This window comes from Ammospiza nelsoni, chromosome 3 (assembly GCF_027579445.1).
Source record: "Ammospiza nelsoni isolate bAmmNel1 chromosome 3, bAmmNel1.pri, whole genome shotgun sequence".
NCBI lineage: Eukaryota > Metazoa > Chordata > Aves > Passeriformes > Passerellidae > Ammospiza > Ammospiza nelsoni.
Window position 1 is genome coordinate 106,102,657 of NC_080635.1, and position 18,837 is coordinate 106,121,493.

General features: G+C 34.6%; 1 protein-coding gene across 1 annotated transcript in view; it reads right to left on the reverse strand.

The window, feature by feature from the left end:
* Nucleotides 1-18,837, reverse strand: part of ASCC3 (activating signal cointegrator 1 complex subunit 3) — a 251,444-nt gene that overhangs the window by 43,038 nt on the left and 189,569 nt on the right. Inside the window, exons 31-34 of the mRNA XM_059469026.1 lie at nucleotides 12,774-12,911; nucleotides 12,549-12,669; nucleotides 8,961-9,093; nucleotides 6,235-6,360 (exon numbers count right to left, since the gene is read on the reverse strand). Coding sequence (XP_059325009.1) covers nucleotides 6,235-6,360; nucleotides 8,961-9,093; nucleotides 12,549-12,669; nucleotides 12,774-12,911 — 518 coding nt within the window. The remainder of the gene's footprint in view (nucleotides 1-6,234; nucleotides 6,361-8,960; nucleotides 9,094-12,548; nucleotides 12,670-12,773; nucleotides 12,912-18,837) is intronic.

The window sequence follows — 18,837 nt, forward strand, 5'->3', positions numbered from 1 at the left end:
TATATTTTGAATTTTTTTGTGAATTTTAAATGTACTGCTTTGTAACTTGAAGTTAAAGGAATGAATATGTAGCTCACTAGTGGAAATAAAACAATGTAAAGAAAAATCTTAAATGGTTTGTAATCTTGAGTGAAATGGTACCAGTATGTTTTAACTACTGTCTGTAATGAGGCAGATATAATTTTGAGCACACCCACAGGAGCTTCTTGGTCATTCAGCACATTTTCCTCTAATAAAAATCAAAGCCATTCATCTTGAAAGACTGTTAAAATTATTAGTGAAAACAGAGGTATCATGACATTAGATTTCAATGCTCAGGAATAAATGCAAGTCGAATTCTGCATGTTGGTATGTTCCAAGTATAAAAACTGCATAATACGTGAGTTCCTCTATGAAGCAATATTGCCTAACTATTTAATTACAGATAAAGAATAAAAACAATGCAGTTTCATGCTCACTGCATTGAATCATCTAGTCATTAGTTCCCCTTTGCTATAAACAGACAGCCTACCTTTTTATCAGCACACCATTTCATTTATTTCACAGTGAAGCCCAGTTTCACAATAATTGACTTGTCAGAAGCTCTAATTTATGAGGCTGGGCTCTGTAAGCCTTCTCCTATATTGGACTCAACCTGCACACAAGCAGGGTTGAATATTTACAATGCTGTTAACAGGTGCTGAGTTGTTTAATGATTCTAATAGCCAGAAGCGTACTGAGAAAGCCAGCGGGATCACAATTACAGGCTGTTTGAACACAACAATTACTCGTCCCCTGAGAGGTGTGAAAGTCAAAGGCAGTTTTATCCTAACAGCATCTAGCACATGGGCTAGACAGGCTAACTTCCATTAGTAGTCCATAGGGAAAAAGCAGTAACAAACCCCTAGGTATCATAAAAATTTACAAAGTATGTAAAATTTAAACAATCAAAAGCTGAAGGAACTTTTTATTGTCTATTAAATAACATATTTTAAATCCCAAAAACTTGTAGAGGTTAGCAAGAACAACAAACTGTGAAACATGAACTTATTTCTCTAATCTAAGAAGTGTGGAATTTCATCAGCTGAGAGAGACAGAGAGACGTGCAGGAACATAAAATGCAGATGAAGTTACACAAAACATTTAGGATTTAATGTGAATGGTGGCAATCATTTCCTGTTTAGCTTATGTAAACCTGACCTGAGATCTCTCTGGGAAATTTTTCATCAGCCTTGAAATGGTCCTGCTATAACTGTCAATGCTGCGGAGTCATTTGTTACAGCACCATGTTTTTTATGTTCAGATTATACGGTGGTAATAGTGACACACATAATGAAAATCGGTGACAAGAGTCAGCCAAAAAATATTAAAGAAGAACCTCGCTAGTCAGTAGGTCAAATGCAATGAACAAATGCACAAAACAGCAAATCCACAGCATACACCGGATAGCAAGAAGGTGTGCTTTCTGAGATTTTACAGTTCTGAAAGCAAAATTTTGTTAATAACAAGTATGGGGGAGCACAGATAGTAATCTTTACTGCAGTCATCATTTATATTTACTTTCATCAGCTCCAGCAGCTGCCATCTCCAAACAGCACCATGGAAATGGTACAGAGTATATGGCACAACTGATGAATCTTCATAGCCAGAGAGAGATATGACCTTAAGTACCAACCCACTTCTGTTGTTAAGGCATTACTGACTGACTCTGTAGTCCGTGACTGGGCTGCAAAAAGGCATTGCAGAGTGCACAAATGCTGCAGACAGTAATGCCACCCTGTATTTTACCTCTATCATGTTTTCCTGTATCCATATCTTTGAGTATGCCAGGTGGGAGAAACAGATACATTGCTACCTTTAATCGGTTTTTAGTATACTGCACATTGTGGTCATTTAAGAGGAACAAAACTAAGTTCAATTTCTCTGATATCAGCAAAGTATTTACCCCCACATCAGTGCTTCTAATTATTTGCAAGATAGTTTATCTCCCAAGATGCATTCATGAGAGATGAGAGGTCATAGCCAAACATAAATTTACTCACATACTGATAAGATTTTTCTTTTTCATGTCATATATTCCAACAAATAATTTTTACATGTAAATCATATCCAAGAATAGGAAGAAAATTATGTGAATTTTCTTTCTGGATGGAGAGATGTGGAGTCTTCAGCTTTGTATTCTCACCTAAAATTGCAGCAGACAGGGAAGCAGGAGGCAGCTCAAATACTCAGCAGCCTGGGGCTTCCCTGACTGACAGATTCAGCAAACCTTTATTTGTATGAATATTTGGTAAAACTATACTGTGAACTACAATCCTGTACTTTTCACATCACTGTGACCCTAATAATTCCAAAGAAGAAACTCTTGTTATTACATTCATAGTAATGCCTATAGCTGTAATTTATTAAATATATATACATGCATATAGATCAGCACATGCATATAGGTCTAAATGTCACTGTAAAAGGAAAAGTCCTTTGGCAAAATCCTTTGTGAAATATCTGTTCACCAATTGAAAATAAGGTTATTAATAATCACTGCAGTACAATATACTTGCACATTCTACCTTCTGTTAGTTTAGCTACTGTAAAAATTTTCCATTTTATTTTTTAATCTAAGCTAATTTAACTTCAGTGATCTCCTTTCTGACACACTTACAAATTAACACTAAAATTCTGAATAACTGTGATTATGTCACCAAAATACATAGGTATTTCATTCTGACTAACTTCTACCATGATATTACCTGGCATCATAATAGCAGAAAATATACTGGACCAGTATATAATCATAATTTGTATTCATATGTTTTATTCACATGCTCAGCTAATCATAATGAGAAAATGAAATTTAAAGTAAAACATAAATGTATGATAAGGGCATCATCAGTCTGAGACTATAATTTATGCTGTATTATTCATTCACTCAAAAAAACTAATATCAAGGGAAAAAAACCTCTTAATAATAATAATAATAATTCTCAGAATGAAATAATAAAATATCTTTTTTCAGGTTTTCACAATGAATTTACATATAAACTGGTTTTGTAAGTGTGCACATGTACACAGAGGCACTCTCATATATAAATACATAAATAGCCACACACATTTTAATAGTGATGTGATGTGTGCTCTTAGGATATCTAAAAATTAACTTTCCAAATGAAAGCTGATTCTGCTTAACTTTACATGTGTTGTAAATTTCTATTTCTCTTTTACTGCACATGTATCTGGAAAACATCATAACCTGATTTACAGAAAATGTTTCTCATAGACATTCTTTTATAGAAAGTCACAATTATAATCTTTTATAAGGGTAAAAGAATGAAATACCCAAGGCATTTCAGCCAAGGAATGGAGATGGATGGGCCTGTCAAAGTAGCCCCTTGCAAAGAACAGAGCCCTTTGCTGATGTGTGTGATATAACCTTGCCTAAGTAAAGAACACAGAGACTACAGCTCCATGTGGAAAGGAGTGCATGTTGCACTTCTTGGCTGGAGTAGTACAGAAACTGTGAAGAGCTCTGTACTTAGGATTAACTGTTTTCAGGGAAGGGAAGAACAGGGAAAAAACTCTGGATATGGAGACTGAAACACTTTGATAATCGTTTCATTTGGACCACCCCTATCATTCATGTGTGATCTCCCAAACAGGACAAGCGTGACTAGCTGTGATGCATCTGAAAAAAACTAGCACTCAGCCACCCTCCTTCCCCAAAGCAACAGCTCCATTACACCTCTTATCTAGACAGTTATAACCCATTCCACAGAGCTTGAGAGGCAGGGGTTTATCAAACAAGAAAATTACAATGGTTTGATGAAAAGGGGTATTTTAACATGCAATGATTTTCCACATCATTAAAGCAATTACCATTAGAAGTTTAACAAATTATCTCAAGTTTGCTAGGAAAACTTTCAGGATGACTTCATGTTTAGAAGAAACCTGTATACTTAGAGGAAAATGATACTTGGATCTCTATCCCACAACAAAGGTAGATTACCATTACTTCAACAGTACAAATTGCAGGCATTCAGTAAGGCATTTTATGATACTGGATTGGAATAGGATGGGACAATCCTATGTTTGTTTATGCAGCTTTAATATACAAGTAGCTAAAACTGGCAATAAATGAGAATATAAATCTTCTGCACATGATCTAAGCCCATTATTTTGGGGATTTACAGCATCACATGCAATGACTTTTATGCCAATAAATCCCAAGGCATTTTACTAATCATGCATATGGGAATTACTTATTCACCACTAAGGTACAATCACCTGCTGTCTGGAAAATAGGTCTTGTTTCACAGTGGAGAGAAAGTCAACAAAATTTGGGGCAGGACACAATAAAGAGCACTTCTGTCAAGTGACAAGGAATGAGTATTGCATAACCATCTAGACCAAAAACCTGAAATTGTGTTTCTATTCTTTTGAAAAAAAAATAAAACCACAACAAAACCCAAATGGTAAAATCTTTGGAATATTAAGAGCCACAAATATTTTTTGTTTGATAATATCAATCATTTCATATGCTCTTTTATGGCACAGTAAAACTCCATTACCATAATACAACTTATTCAGAGTTATCTCAACAATCACTGACTTCTCTTTGTAAAACTCTTCAGTTTTCCTTGGATGTATCTCATTCAAACACTGACCACGCTTGAACTACTTGCTTGGTTTTAAGAAGGTCTGAAAATACCACAGATAGCAGGTCCAGGAAAACTTCTAACTAAGTTTAGTAACTTTAGATGAAACTTAAGACTGTAATCATGTCAAAGAATGGAATTTGTGCACATCCATTACATTTGTGCTTGGCATCTAGAAATGACATGACAAACTGTTTGACAGAGTAAATAATATCCTTATTTTTTTTTCCTTGCATGACTGAGTACAGAAGGAATGCTGAGTACCTGTGTGGATAAAGAGCTCAACTTGTCAACTGTTCCAACCTGTGTGTGTGGTGTTCCAATGCAAGACTCCCAGCAGTCAACATGTCAACCTCATACTAAAGTGGAAATCTTCTTTTATATTGGGAAGAGATTGCTGATTAAATCAAACAATATTTCTGTATTCCACACTTACCTTTGGCCTACATGCTGTGTCTTAAAAAAATATACCTACCACAGATACCACATGATCAAAGCTTACCAAAACCAAATCAACTACAGCACTTTACCAAAGCAATTCAAGAGCAAGACATCTTAAAGGAATAGTATTTATTCTTTATACACAAAAAGTAGAAAATATAACATTTTAAAAAATCATAATTTAACTCTCAGAAATACCCTTGCCATAACTGTATGCATTGTATCACTTACGAAGTAACAAAATTTAAAATGCCTTCTTTAGTTTACAGTTCTAATGCTCTGCATTTTTTGTTTCTCAAAAAGGAGAATTCTCAGCATAGGACTAGATACAGAACTAAAAACTAATAAAAGACTTAAAAAGGATTAAAGGAAATTATTTTATCACCTGCAGGGTCCCAGCAGCACTTGCCCATAAAGTACCTGGCAGAAAATCTGGCCAAATGCTATGGACATTAACATGACTTCAGAAGCACAACACACTGGAGTACATCTAGAAATATTTCGTGATCTAAATGGTTAATTCTTTATTTGCCACATTATTTCAGTGGGTGAATGATCACATGACAGGTAACACACCATTTACCCAAAACAGCCTTGTGGCAAAGGCAGGCTATACTGGTGGAACAGCTCAGAATGATCTGCATACCAGCTGGAGCTAGGCAGGATGATAGCAATCACTGAAAATATTGCACACATGGTTTCACCAGGGTACCCTAATGAAAGCAAACGTTATCACAGAGAAACAGCTGATAGTTATTCTCTCATTTATTAGGAAAATCCAAGTCTTAATAAATTTTCTAAAGAAAACTGAGCAGAATATATCAATGTGGTAGCTAAAAAAAAGGTATTGCATTATAAATATAATATCTGAAGGAATGTGATAATCTGGAATTTTATTTTAGGGATGCTGATGTAGCCCTCTCAATAAGGTTATTTTATTGCTGTAACTAAGTTGTAAAGTTATCTGCCAAAAAATGCATTTATATTTAGAGTAAAATTTATAAAAATATGTGCTCACAAGTTTTAATCCACATGTGGGCCAGCAATGCTCCTGCACTGGAGACTGTTAAGTATTTCTAGGCTCCAACAGCAAACAGATCACCTTTGGATCAACTCTAACCTCAAGCTACCTTGAGATGAAATTGCCTTTATATTGTGTACTCACGTTGGGTTCATTATAAGTCGACGGAAGAAGTAAGTCCAGGTGATGTAATCCATTGCATCCTGCTTAGATGTAATAGTCCCAGCAGCAATTTCAGCATTCAAGTGGTCAGCCAGCACCTCTAACAAGCTGAAGAACAGGAAACAAAAGGATTTAGCTGACTTTACAATCACAAAGACAGGTAATATATTTTGTAGAGCTGCCCATCAAAAGGTTTATTACTTTAATCTGAAAATATTATATATTTATCTTCCAGTAAAAGGGAAGAGGGGAAGAAGGAGGAATGTAATTGCAAGGTCAGTCATCTTCTTTACATGATAGTGGAATGAAGCTCAAATTATTTTTTGATTGGACCAAGAATGCACAAGTTTAAATTATTCATGGAACATATTCAGATGGAGCTACTCAGTGGTAACTTCTGAATATTGTATGTTGACCATATGATCATGCTGATTTAATCCAATAGAGAATCATATGGAAAGACAAACAGGAAATGAAACAGTGGCAATAGCTTAGCTAATACTTGACAAATACTTCAGGGCTATTAAAATTACATCAAAACTGCTTCCCCCGGATTTTGCCTCATCTTCATCCAAAAAAAAAAACAAAAAAAAAAAGAATAAGAGCAGCTACTTTTACCCAGAAACCGAATAAAAAAAAACACATTAAAATGATTCTTAAAAAATAAAATAGTCATTAAACAGAACAAAGACCTCCATTAGAGTATCTAATGAGATCATGCCTGGCTAGAGTTCAATCAGAGAATAGCAAATATCCTTAAGGTTCAACTTAATTTTTCTTGTATTATATCCTTTTTTTTCTCCCAGTGTTCTTTTCCTGTTGCTAAAAGTAAAGAATAATCTGGCATGAGTAGCTGTTTTACTGCTCTGTGCTGGTGACTGCATGCTTCTAAGGGTCAGAACTGCAGGCATTCTGCACAGATTGTCCAACAGAAGCTGGACAGATGATTCAACTGCTATTCCACAGAAATGGATTTCTGGATTTTCTTTTGTTTCTAATTTGCTGTGTTTCAGGCCCATAATCAGGGAGAGCACAAAGACTCTTATGTGTTCAGTGATCAAGACTTACAATTAAATATGTAAACAATGGCTTTTAGAAAAAATGTTAATTAAAAAACTATGAAGTTTACTTTTACAAATTGGAAATACTACACAAAGCTAATAAATCTGCTCTTTGGTAAAACAGATGGGAAAGCATTCCAAAACTAAAAACCCCCCAAAAATCCCAACCAGTATCCCTTTGAAGATATGAAATACTTGATCATTAAAGAGGCCAAGACAAACCTAAGTTATGTGGTTTACAATGTACAGAGAACTTAACAAGATTGATATTAATATGTGACTCTTCATATGAAAATTTATCAAATATTCTTTTTTTATAACGAAAGATGGAATATATCAGAATTACAAAGTAAATACAAAACCACAAATGGAGTTATTAGTAATTTAGAGTATTTATAGTCTTCCAAACATGAACAAAGGTGTGATTACTACTGTTATAAGGAAGATATTTTTCTTTCTTTAGAAACACCACATCCCAAGGAATAGAGATATTTCTTAGTTTATGCTAATGCCATGCAGTCTGGATATATCATCAACATTTTAATCACACCACTCTTTTCACTCATTAGCTATTATTTTGAAGACGCTCAACTCCTAGACTTATGTGCTAAGTGCAACTTCTATGTTAAAAAATGTGTGGTTTCCTAAGGAAATGAAGTGTATGTTTCCACATTCTTTGTTTGCAAAAACTGCATGTCTGTCTGTGCACCACAGAAATTAAGTTCCAAATACACCAGCCCATTTCAACTACAGTTCAAAGGTGGACTGCACTCTCAAACTCCAACAAGTTTCCTGAGCAGAAACTCCAGATAATGGGACCAGATAGAGGTCCCATTATCACTTATGTTGAGGGATAAATTTTCCTTAGGAGAACAATACTGTGAATTCTTTGCCACTGAGAAAAGCTTTCAGTAATGTTCATGCTTTATTAGATCTCTGAGCACTGCTCCATGAAACATTCCTCTGCAGGAGACCAATGTAACCAGTTTAGCTTCTCATTGAACAACTAAGTTAAAATATCAAAATCAAGGCACAAATTAGATTATGCTGGACAGCAAACTTTGCATCAGCTAGGTTCCAAGAGGCTACAAAAAGGACAAAAAGGTGCTGTTTCTACACTTCTCACAATAATATTGCAATTTTATAGGGAAAGATATGTTAAAACTGTATTAGTAAGAGTTTACACCATGTAAACTTGAACTTTGAACTTTTAGAACTTTTGAGATTTTTAAGAATGTGTTATCTATAATGATAAAATATTCTAGGTTTAAAAGTGCTATAAACTCACCTTTTTTTTCTACTAGTAACTTGCCACAGAATTTTGAAGAGGATTTTGAGGATCATGGATAGTTGTCCTAAACACTGCCCTTGAAGAACAGTTTGTGCTTTCACATGTCTGAGACAACACCCCTAAATGGACAGGGACTTGTGGTATTAATGGAGTGATGAGCTCAGCAGTGCTTCAAAACTCATGGAAGAAAGAATTTTTCTACATAAAGATGGATAATTTCTTTTTTTGAATTATCTTCCTCTTGACCCCAGTATTTAGGACTTATCCAGCACAGGAATTTTGTTGTCATGTCCTCTATCCCTCATTTATAGTACTGCTCATAGTTTGATCAGCTTTTCTGATTGCTTTATCTTTACCTTGATTCCACTGGGAAAGGTTCATAAAGGAATTTTTTGTAGAAGTCTTTCTTAATATCATGAACCAGAATGACAGCTTTTCCTTGGTCATCAAACTGTGGTCTGCCAGCCCGCCCCATCATCTGAAGCACATCTGCCAGAGAGACAATAATATGTAAACCAAATATTTGTTTGGATGTATAAAAAAATATATTTAGGTCTGCATAATGTACAATATAGGTTTTTTGCATTACTTTGGCTTTGTATGCCCTATTGGCTTTGACACTTGTAGGTTTCTTTTCCATCTCAGATAGTTATGATGAACTTCTTTCTGTCAGAGACAATCTTCTTGTGTACTTAAAGACTACCCATTGCAATGTAATCTAGGATTATGTCTAATATAAATTATCTTTACACTCCTTCCATTTCTCATCCATCCCTCATTTTATTACATGCAATTAAGGATGATGAATAAGAGAACTCATGAAGGCTACAATGACAATTGTCTATCATTTCCTAATTTTCAAATACTTGACTTCACACTTACACAAGTTCCTCATGTAGGCTTTTCTGCTAGATATGATTTCCTAGGTTTTGACTACTTTAGAGATAAAATGGCATAGGCAACTTCTAATTACTGAGCACAGTTTTATATTTACCACTTAAGTTATATTAGTTATTAGCACTGGAGTCGAGATGGTTTCATATTGCATGTTGTCCTTACATCACATCATAATATACAGATTGAAAAGCTGGTTCAGACATATTACCTACACACCATAACTTGTAAATACTAATTAAGGACTTGTGTAAACATTGAAAATACTAGTTTATGCGAAATATGCTCAACTTGCTACCTGCCCCCAAGGACAAGCATGCTTATCATGTATTTGTTAGTTTTCTCTTCATTTGAGAAGTGCATCTGCATAGGTAGCTTTGTGCCTCATTCACCATGGCTCTGAATCCTTCTGGTACCTGCAACTGCTATTTAACTTAGAAGAAACAGTGGAAAGCAATACATATGTTTTATATCTTTATTTTACAAGTTTTAATGTTTTGTGTATTTTGTATGAGCTCTATTACACCTGCCCAGTATGTGCCTTGCAGCACCTGGCATTTTGAAGTGATTTATTTGAGTTAATAATCAGGAAGCTTTTGGCCCAAAGCTCTGTTGAGGAAGGAAAATCCAGAAAGTAAAGAATGGGCTACATCAACTGAACCACAACAGGAGAAACAGACAGCCCAATTGTGAGATTTTAGTAACACATTTTCACTTGTGTACTGACTTGTATAGAGAAAGCAATGTTTTTTATCAGTTTATTCCTTTTGTTAGCTTAGGAGTGACATTAGGATGTAAAATGAAACTAGTTTAAATCTGCTGCTTCTGAATAGTTGTGTGCACAGGAGGGTGATGGAACAATCTCTTGCTATTCTGTGTGGTGAATTAAATTGTGCATAATACCATATAGGAAATGGACTTAGCAAAAAGTGTCAGGAAATTATTTTTGCCAACATCCACTATGTAGTTATCCAAACTCAATATTTTCTTTACTGACTGTATGTTGCTTGGCTGCTTTTAACCACTGGACTTAAGTTCTGAAATATTAAATATGATCCAACTGGCTGACTAAATAAATGACTGTTAACTGAGACAAAGTCCTCCCCAAAACCTCTGACTTCACTCAAAGAAGCATTCTTGCTTATTTTGAAATTGCTGTACACTCCAGAATGATTCATTCTGCCCTCAGCTGTTTTCTTGTAGCCAAATGCATTCCTGACACAGAAAGGTAACTTCAGTAGGGAGAAGCCAAGTAACATCATGATGGAACACTGAAGGTATAACTTGAGGGCAGCATTAAAGACAGTACTGCGAAACTTTTGGAAGTATTTCAGGAAGAAATTAATTACATTTTCATTTTATTGCTGCAGCAAAACTGTACTACCTATCCATGGAAGTTCCAGATGCATAAATACTCTCTAGAAAGTTAAAAATAAAAATGCTTTAGGCAAACCACACCACATGTTTCTTCATAAAATAAGGAATCTGCATTTTCTGTTGCAGTGCAGACAACAAAATCTGAATGCTTCCATCACAGATGGTGGTATTCCATCCATCCCCTCCCCTGCCCTAAGTCTTACTGAAAATTCAGAAACTGAACAACACCGAGTGTTGAAGTTACCTGAATTAAAAAGGGTAATAAAGAATGAAAGTATCAGCATTCCCTGAAGCCTTTGTGTGGACTTGTGCAAGATTCCTACAACAGCATAGTAAGTCTGCACTGTTTATTGAGTCTCTGATTTCCTCTAAATACATTATTTTCTCTATTACTGATTTCTGACAGTGCCATGGATTCAACACAAAATTTAAAGCTTCCCTTGGTTGCTTCCCTTGCCGCTTTTCCCCATTCAGCAATGAACGATCGCCGCCGCTCCCCGGTCGGCACGAGCGCGACTCGACCTCGCGGCAGACTCTGCTCTAAGTGAGTTCACATCAGCCAAGGGCTGCCACAAAATACAAGTGTGCATGGCTGAGATCCCAGCTCAGACCAGAACCTTTGAAAAAGAGAGTTTGGTCTGGAAATTGATCCCAAGTTTCCTGCAGAGCACTAACCACTAAATTAAGCTCTATGATGGGTTACTTGAAGAAGTAACCCCGGTAGTATTTTCAGTTTGAGCTTTTTTTTGTGTTACTAAACTTCTCTCAGTGAAAAGACAGCGCATGGCTAAAAAGATGCAAGCTCTGTATTTACCTAACAAATACCATTTAGATTGTCCTTAGGTGTACACATCACTAGCGTAGAATAGGAGCATTTAATAATAAACTTTCTCTTCAGAAAAGAGAAAGGGAAAACAGAACAGGAAACCTGGAATAAATTTAGCTTGTCCTCATTCTTCAAACTTAGTACCATCCAGACAAATATTCTCCCTGTCTGAACTCTAAAAAAAGTTCTTCCATGGTTCACTTTCTTCAGCTTGTTAAAAACACTGCAGAACTGTTTATGAAAACTGGAGTTTACTGGAGCCAGAAAGCAACAAAAGTCTGTATCAAGCCAGAAATTCAAATATTTAATTTAGCTGCTTATTTCTGAAGTATCCCTTATATCACTTAAGATACCAGGCCAGTTAAGGTTTTTCATTTACTACTAAATGACTATATATACATTTTATTTTCTCATACATGTGTGATTCAACTGATGCATTTCAAACCATGGCTAAGTTTACTGTTAAAGATTTGTTTCTATTTAGAAAAGGTTTAAGAAATGAAAAAAACCTCAATGCTTGAAAAGTTCCTTTTAAACAATTACCTAGTTAACTAGATATAAAGCCTAGAGACGAGGCTTTATACTGTCCCTTTAATTGTTTAATGTCTATTTTGGGTGATACACATTAAAGGAGTTTAGCATGAAAAAAGATGCGTGAAACAGAAACACTTTCATTACAGCAGAAAATCTTAAGAGTTCTCTTACAACTTGCATTAAACAAAGAAAAAAACCCTTACCTCATTATCTTAGTCTTTATCCAAATTCAGTTACTAAATAATTGAGGTCATTTGCATATGCTTGAAATACATTTTTAGGATTTGAATATTTCCATAATTTATGTGAGTACCTGTAATGGGATAATCCACATAACGCCTTGTTTTTCCATCGTAGTATTCTGTTCCTTTAACAATTACTAAATGAGCTGGAAAATTTACACCCCAAGCTAATGTGCTTGTGGCAATAAGAACCTAAGACAAAATAGAAAGATTAATGAAGTATATGTAACAAAAAGCCAACTTTTAAAATTCCATGTAAAACTCATTACAGCAGGATTCAAAAAGAACATGTGTACCTGGATTTTGCAGTTCACAAATAATTCTTCCACAGTTTTCCTGTCCCTTTCATGCAGACCTGCATGGTGCATGCCTATTCCAAAAGCAAGTGTCAGCTTCAGATTCGAATCTCTAACTGTGACTATAATGTCATTCATCTGTAACAGAAATAATAATTGCATGCTTTAAAACAGATGACTAAGAAATTTTAAACTTTTTGGTTTCTTATCTTTAGTTTTTTGTTTTTGTAGCAATGATAATTTGCTTTATGCTGTTTATACAAGCAGGAAATCAGAGCCTTCTTCAGTCCCTGAAAAGACTGGATTTGTCTAAAATAATACTATATTAACAATGGGGGTGGAATAGAAAATGCCCATGACTTTATTGACATGCTAAGTAACACAGACAAGGAAATGAAAATGCTGAAAATATCTTGACAGGTCTGGCAAATACTGTGCATTCTGTTCTGTGTTTGTTTAATGCAATCCCTAGTATCAAAGGGGTTAGGACTGGTATAAAAACATAGCAAATCCCTGCAACCAGTAACATAATAACAGTCATGAAAAATATATTTGGCTCTCTCTAATGCCTTTGAACATTAGAACATTGAACATTATTCCCCAGTTTGATAATTTTGCATTTATTATTCATCAAAATGAAAAATAGAAAGATTTCTATTTACAGGCTGAAATGCAAATTAATTTGAAAAATTTGTTTGAGTGTGAGTTTGTAACTTATAGACTCAAACTCAGTGGAATCCAACCTCTATTCAGTGTGTTCATTTGAAACTTTCAGAAATTCAGATAAAAAGCTATTTTTATTATTATTACTAATTATTTCAAATCTGATGTCAATGGCTCTTGGGATGCTTTTTACTACTGTAATTTTAATTTTCTTTTTTGCCTACATTTTCAAGTCATAACTTTGATAATAAATTTATTTATTTTTGTAGATGACCTCTGTGAAAAGCCTCTTAGTAAAAACAAATGAAACTGTCTTATTAAGTGATTCTGCCCTTCAAAATTATTTGTATTGTTTTATTTCTAAGGCCATTTATTATTTTATGTGATTTTAATATAATTATAGCCAGGAACTTTAAAATTTATGCTCTTATTAGTGGTTTCCTGGTGCCACCAGCAGTGGCATCATGATATTGCATACTTAGGGCAGAATCATTCGTGGTCATGGGAGGTATAGCCAAGGTTAGAGAAAAAACATTAGTGCAGAACAAGGATAACTGTGCAGTCAGGATAACTGAATAATTTGGACACAGTGTTCAGCCTCATCTCAGACTGAGTTCTCCAAAGGACTGAGACACGATAGCATCACATGACCACAGTGATATTTTCATTTCTATGTAGGACTCTGAGGTGTTTCACTTCTGATGTTCAAGATTGTAACCTCTCTAAATATTTCCTGTGTTTTATAATTCTCAGACCTTAATGTAAATAAAATGATTCACATCTCTAGACGCAAGTAACATGTTGCTACTATTAGAAAAAGAATCCTTAAAAGGCACCAGAATATCTACAGACTATAACAGCCCATATTGACGATTTTAAAACAAACAAACAAGATTTTGTAAATCAATCAATTTTGTCAGGAAGAGTAAATTGCAAAGCATTTAAAAAGTCTGTTTGTTGAAGTAATCTTGACTAACAGAACCACAACTGATGGCAGTAACAGGGAAACTAATTAAAACAAGAAATTGTTCAACATTTGACAGATCAAGCAATTTCATCTGTCAATAGAAGCTCCTAAACTTTATTTCCCCTCGCAATGCAGTTGCCCGGATGTTCCTGAGAGTTTCCTGTACTGTAAGATGTGGAAGTTTTGTAGTATAAACTGATCTAGCACATGTAAAATAAAAGGGTGCTTACAAGAGTGAAAGGGTCCATGAAATACTGAAAAGAAAGGGAGCAGAAAGAAAAAAGCCCAATGAATTGAGAAGTGAGGAGGGGATAAGTCCATTTAGGAAAGGGAAGCACGAAGCGGGGTAGATAAGTTGAAGAGAATAAAGAGATGAATGAAAGGAGGATATGTTAAAGGATAAAGTTTATCTATCTAGATACAATCACCAAACCTTTGATTTCTCTAGTCAACATGTAGACGTGTGACTTCAGTGTAGACAACATGAATTATTACCCATCTTAGAGAGTTTTTCTTTAAGACTAAAAAAGATCTGGGTAAATGGGAACACACATAACACATACTGTTTTCTCTACAATTATGACCATCAACATGCAATACTAAAAATATTATCAAACCTATTAATGATTTTTTTACTGCAGGTTTATTAATAGGTACTAGTACTGAATAGGCTCCTTTTGCCTATGTACACACTTTAAGAAATAATAACTATATGTATACATTGAACAGGAAATGAGGATGAAAAACTTGGAAAATAAAATTGGTAAATATGTGAAAAACAAAAAAAATGCATTTAGATTTTAGTCAGTTTCTGCATTAAAGAATAGACAAAAGATACTACATGGCTGAATTAATTTTTCTTCTCCCCACCACGAATCAGCACCTTATGATAGTTATGTCTTTAATGTAAGGGAACGAGCAAATTCCAAAGACATTAATTTCATGATTCACATCAAAAGAATGTGATATTGGGAAAATAATGAATCTAAACACCCTTTTCCTCTAGAACAATACAAGGATCAAATTAGCTGATTTGGCTTAGTCTATAGTGATTAGACTGTTCCTTCAGCACACGCGGTTTTACACTGGGAGCTCTTTCCAGTACACAACCTGAGCTAAACCTTTCTGCCATAGAGTTGCCGGCACAAAACATCCTAAATTCACACTGCTGGGAATTTATTCAAAGATGTTCTTCTTGCTTTTACAATCAGTGGTGGTTATTTCTTTTCCCCTCTGACTCGTATTACAGCGGCGGCCTGTGGTGCTGTTAGTCATACCTGCAAAGCAGTGTAATTTACCACAGGAAAACTAAAGAACCCTTAGCAGGAGCACTGGCACATGCACTGCTATCCTGTCATTTTAGCAGCAGGGAATCCTAGTCATTTTTAGCTGACCCCTTACTTTCACATAAATCACTGTAATAAACATAACTGTTTCACCCATAGGCACAATCCAAGGCTTAAAATTCTCATGTCAATTTATTTAAAAATGTAACTCCCTTATGTCAGTGTAGTGTAAGAATATTATGAATTTCTATTAAGAAATAATGGCACAATTAATAGGTTCATTAACCAGAAACAGACACAGCACTGTGACTATAAAGCAAATCTAACATTTCTGAATTGTTATGACTCAATTACTATTTATCTTTCTGAAAATAACTGTCATGTAGTTTTACTCACAGAAGGATAAATGAAATCTATGTTATCTTAAGAACAGGAAAAAAATTAAAATAATATAAGGAAATACAAATTGTACTGGCATTAAAAAAAGCCCTGTACAACACCAATGCAGGGAACCTAATGCCAGGAAGATATTTTTCCCTGGACTCATACACAACCAGGATCAGGCACAGGCTGAAAGGTTTGGTTATCTTTCATAGCTTTTTTTTTTTTTCTTGATGAACAAATTAAAATATCTCCTGAAAACCAAATTAGGAACCTGGTAGCACTGCAAAATATTTTCAAATAAACTTTATTTCTACATTTTCTATTCTAATTTCTAAACAAACCAGATTTTTGTAAAACTACTAAGTAGTCATTTTCTTTGTTCCTGCACATATGTAAACTGTTGAACCATTTACTTTAGGCTAATAGAACTTTTTTTTTTTATATTTTAAATTTATTATACTTAAAAAGCTTTTGTAGAAAGATAGGATTCCATTTAAGCAGATACATTACCCTGTGCCTGAAATACATTCCAGTCAGAGTATAATTCAGCAAGTTGATGACAATGCTGGCTCCAAAAGAAAGGAGGAGACCAGATTGGACAAGAATGAGCTAACAGATTGTGCAGCCCAATTCTGTCCCTTTGAGTGTGATATATTGTTTCAAGATGCTAAAACCCCATACTTTCTCAAAGCATATCTGTTGTGCTGGTTTTCCCATTTTCACAGAATCCTCATTATTAGTACTCTCTACTCTTTTCAAAGCACGTCAGACTCAGACCATATGCCACTGAATAATGCTTATCAATTGTCTGAAATGCCCAATAGAAGAAAGATCTGCCAAACAAAAGAATCGTGAAAGTTATGAAGTCTTTTACAAAAATAATTACATATTTCACATCTGCTACAGATGTTAAGTGAAATAAAAACATCTCCTTGTTATAACTAAATGTTAATTTTTATGACACACTTTTGTGTCATAAAACCAACATCTTGTAGAAGGAAGTTTGAACTTCTAGAATGACTGAAACACTTAGAAATCATTCTTGGGTGCCCTCCTGATCTTTAAAGGAAGGAAAAAAAATCTCACAAAATTATTTTTGATGAAGAATTGGCTTATACTACAGAGCTATCCCACACAGAACAAGCTGCCTAAAAACCCTCAAATAATATTCAAGGAACATTTTGAAATGTTTTAAGAAGCTGAGATATATCATTAAATAATATTTAATAATATATAATAATACATTAAAGAATAATAATATAATGAAACATTTAACACTAAAAGACACATTTAAATGACAGCAATATACCTGTTCATGACACAGACCAGATTCTTCTATTCCTGTTTTATAGCACAACATTACCTCAAAACATTAACATGGAGATAATAGGTTGTTTGATTTAAAGGTTAGAGAAGGAAAAGCCATCTTTTGTCTTTCCAAGAATTTTTAGTATTTTTTGTTGGTTTTTTGTTGGTTTTTTCTTTGTTTGTTTTTATTAACAATGCAAACTGACTATTGGTAAAATTTAATTCCCTTTCACACATACAGCTATGTGTATTTCCACACAGTGCACAAATACACACATACTAATCCATAATTATTGCACATATGTTTATACACTCACATGTCTAAAATAGCAAAATCAGGATTGGTCTGATTCATTCTTCTGGAGTCAATGAATGTCCTTCATTCGAGGGCCCTTGAATTCTGTGGAAGCAAACTATTGCCTGATATGGATGCTATTGAATATTACTGTAGGTATCTTTGTCTAAAAGATATTAGCTATTTCTAGAGGTTTCATAAAGAACAGTCTTAACAAGAAGCAGATGGCCAAAGGATGCACAAAGCAGAATGCAAAAAAACCATTGTGGTTAAAGTTAAAACTATGTACACTGGTACATTTCTTCTCCCTCCTTGCACTGTAGATATTAAAGAAAAATAAATCCAAGTATCTGGACAGGGAATAAATTTTTAAAGAAACTCCACCAAACAAATAAGAAAACACCCTGCTTGTCTGCTGGTGAGAACTGCATTCTAACTTCAAACAATAAACCATAAATACTACTTTTGTACTTTTGTTTTAGGTTAAAAACAAAAGGCTGTAAAAACATTAGAGAAAAATAAATAAACTGAAAACTTGATTCTAATAAATTATGTTGCAAAAAGATTGCAACATTTTCTGCCACCACAGATGTAGATGCAATTTGTGACAGAGAAGGACTTGTTCCTCTTTAGTCAGCTCCTAATGCAGAACAGCATAACTGATGTTACCCAAGCTGACCATCAGGAACTGGTGGCACTGTCTGTCTCCAAAACCTTAATCTGAGCTATTGTCCCTTTTAACAAGATAAGTAATGGCTCACAAGCTTGAACATGACAGTCCTGGCTGACAAGTCCAAATTAGAATTTTAGCTTGTAAGCGTATAATTAAAAATCCTCTAATGATTATACAAAAAAAGGGTAAGCAAAACATTTTCTTTTTCCACGGGCATGTTGGCATCAAAGAACGAGAAAGAAATGAAGAACCACTCTATTTACAGATGCAGTCTCCTCTTTGAGATGCACTGCCCATTCACATTTCTTGTCATGATGCACCTGTGCCTCAAAGCATGACCAGGACAAACTTTACAGATTGATGTCTAATGAAGAGTCCTTGCTCTTATTGCAGATGGCAAGGAAAACAGCTTCTGCTGCTGCTTCTTCAGTCTTTGCTGAAAAATAAACTCAGTCTTGGGGTACATTGTAAGAGAGAGAAATTTTGGA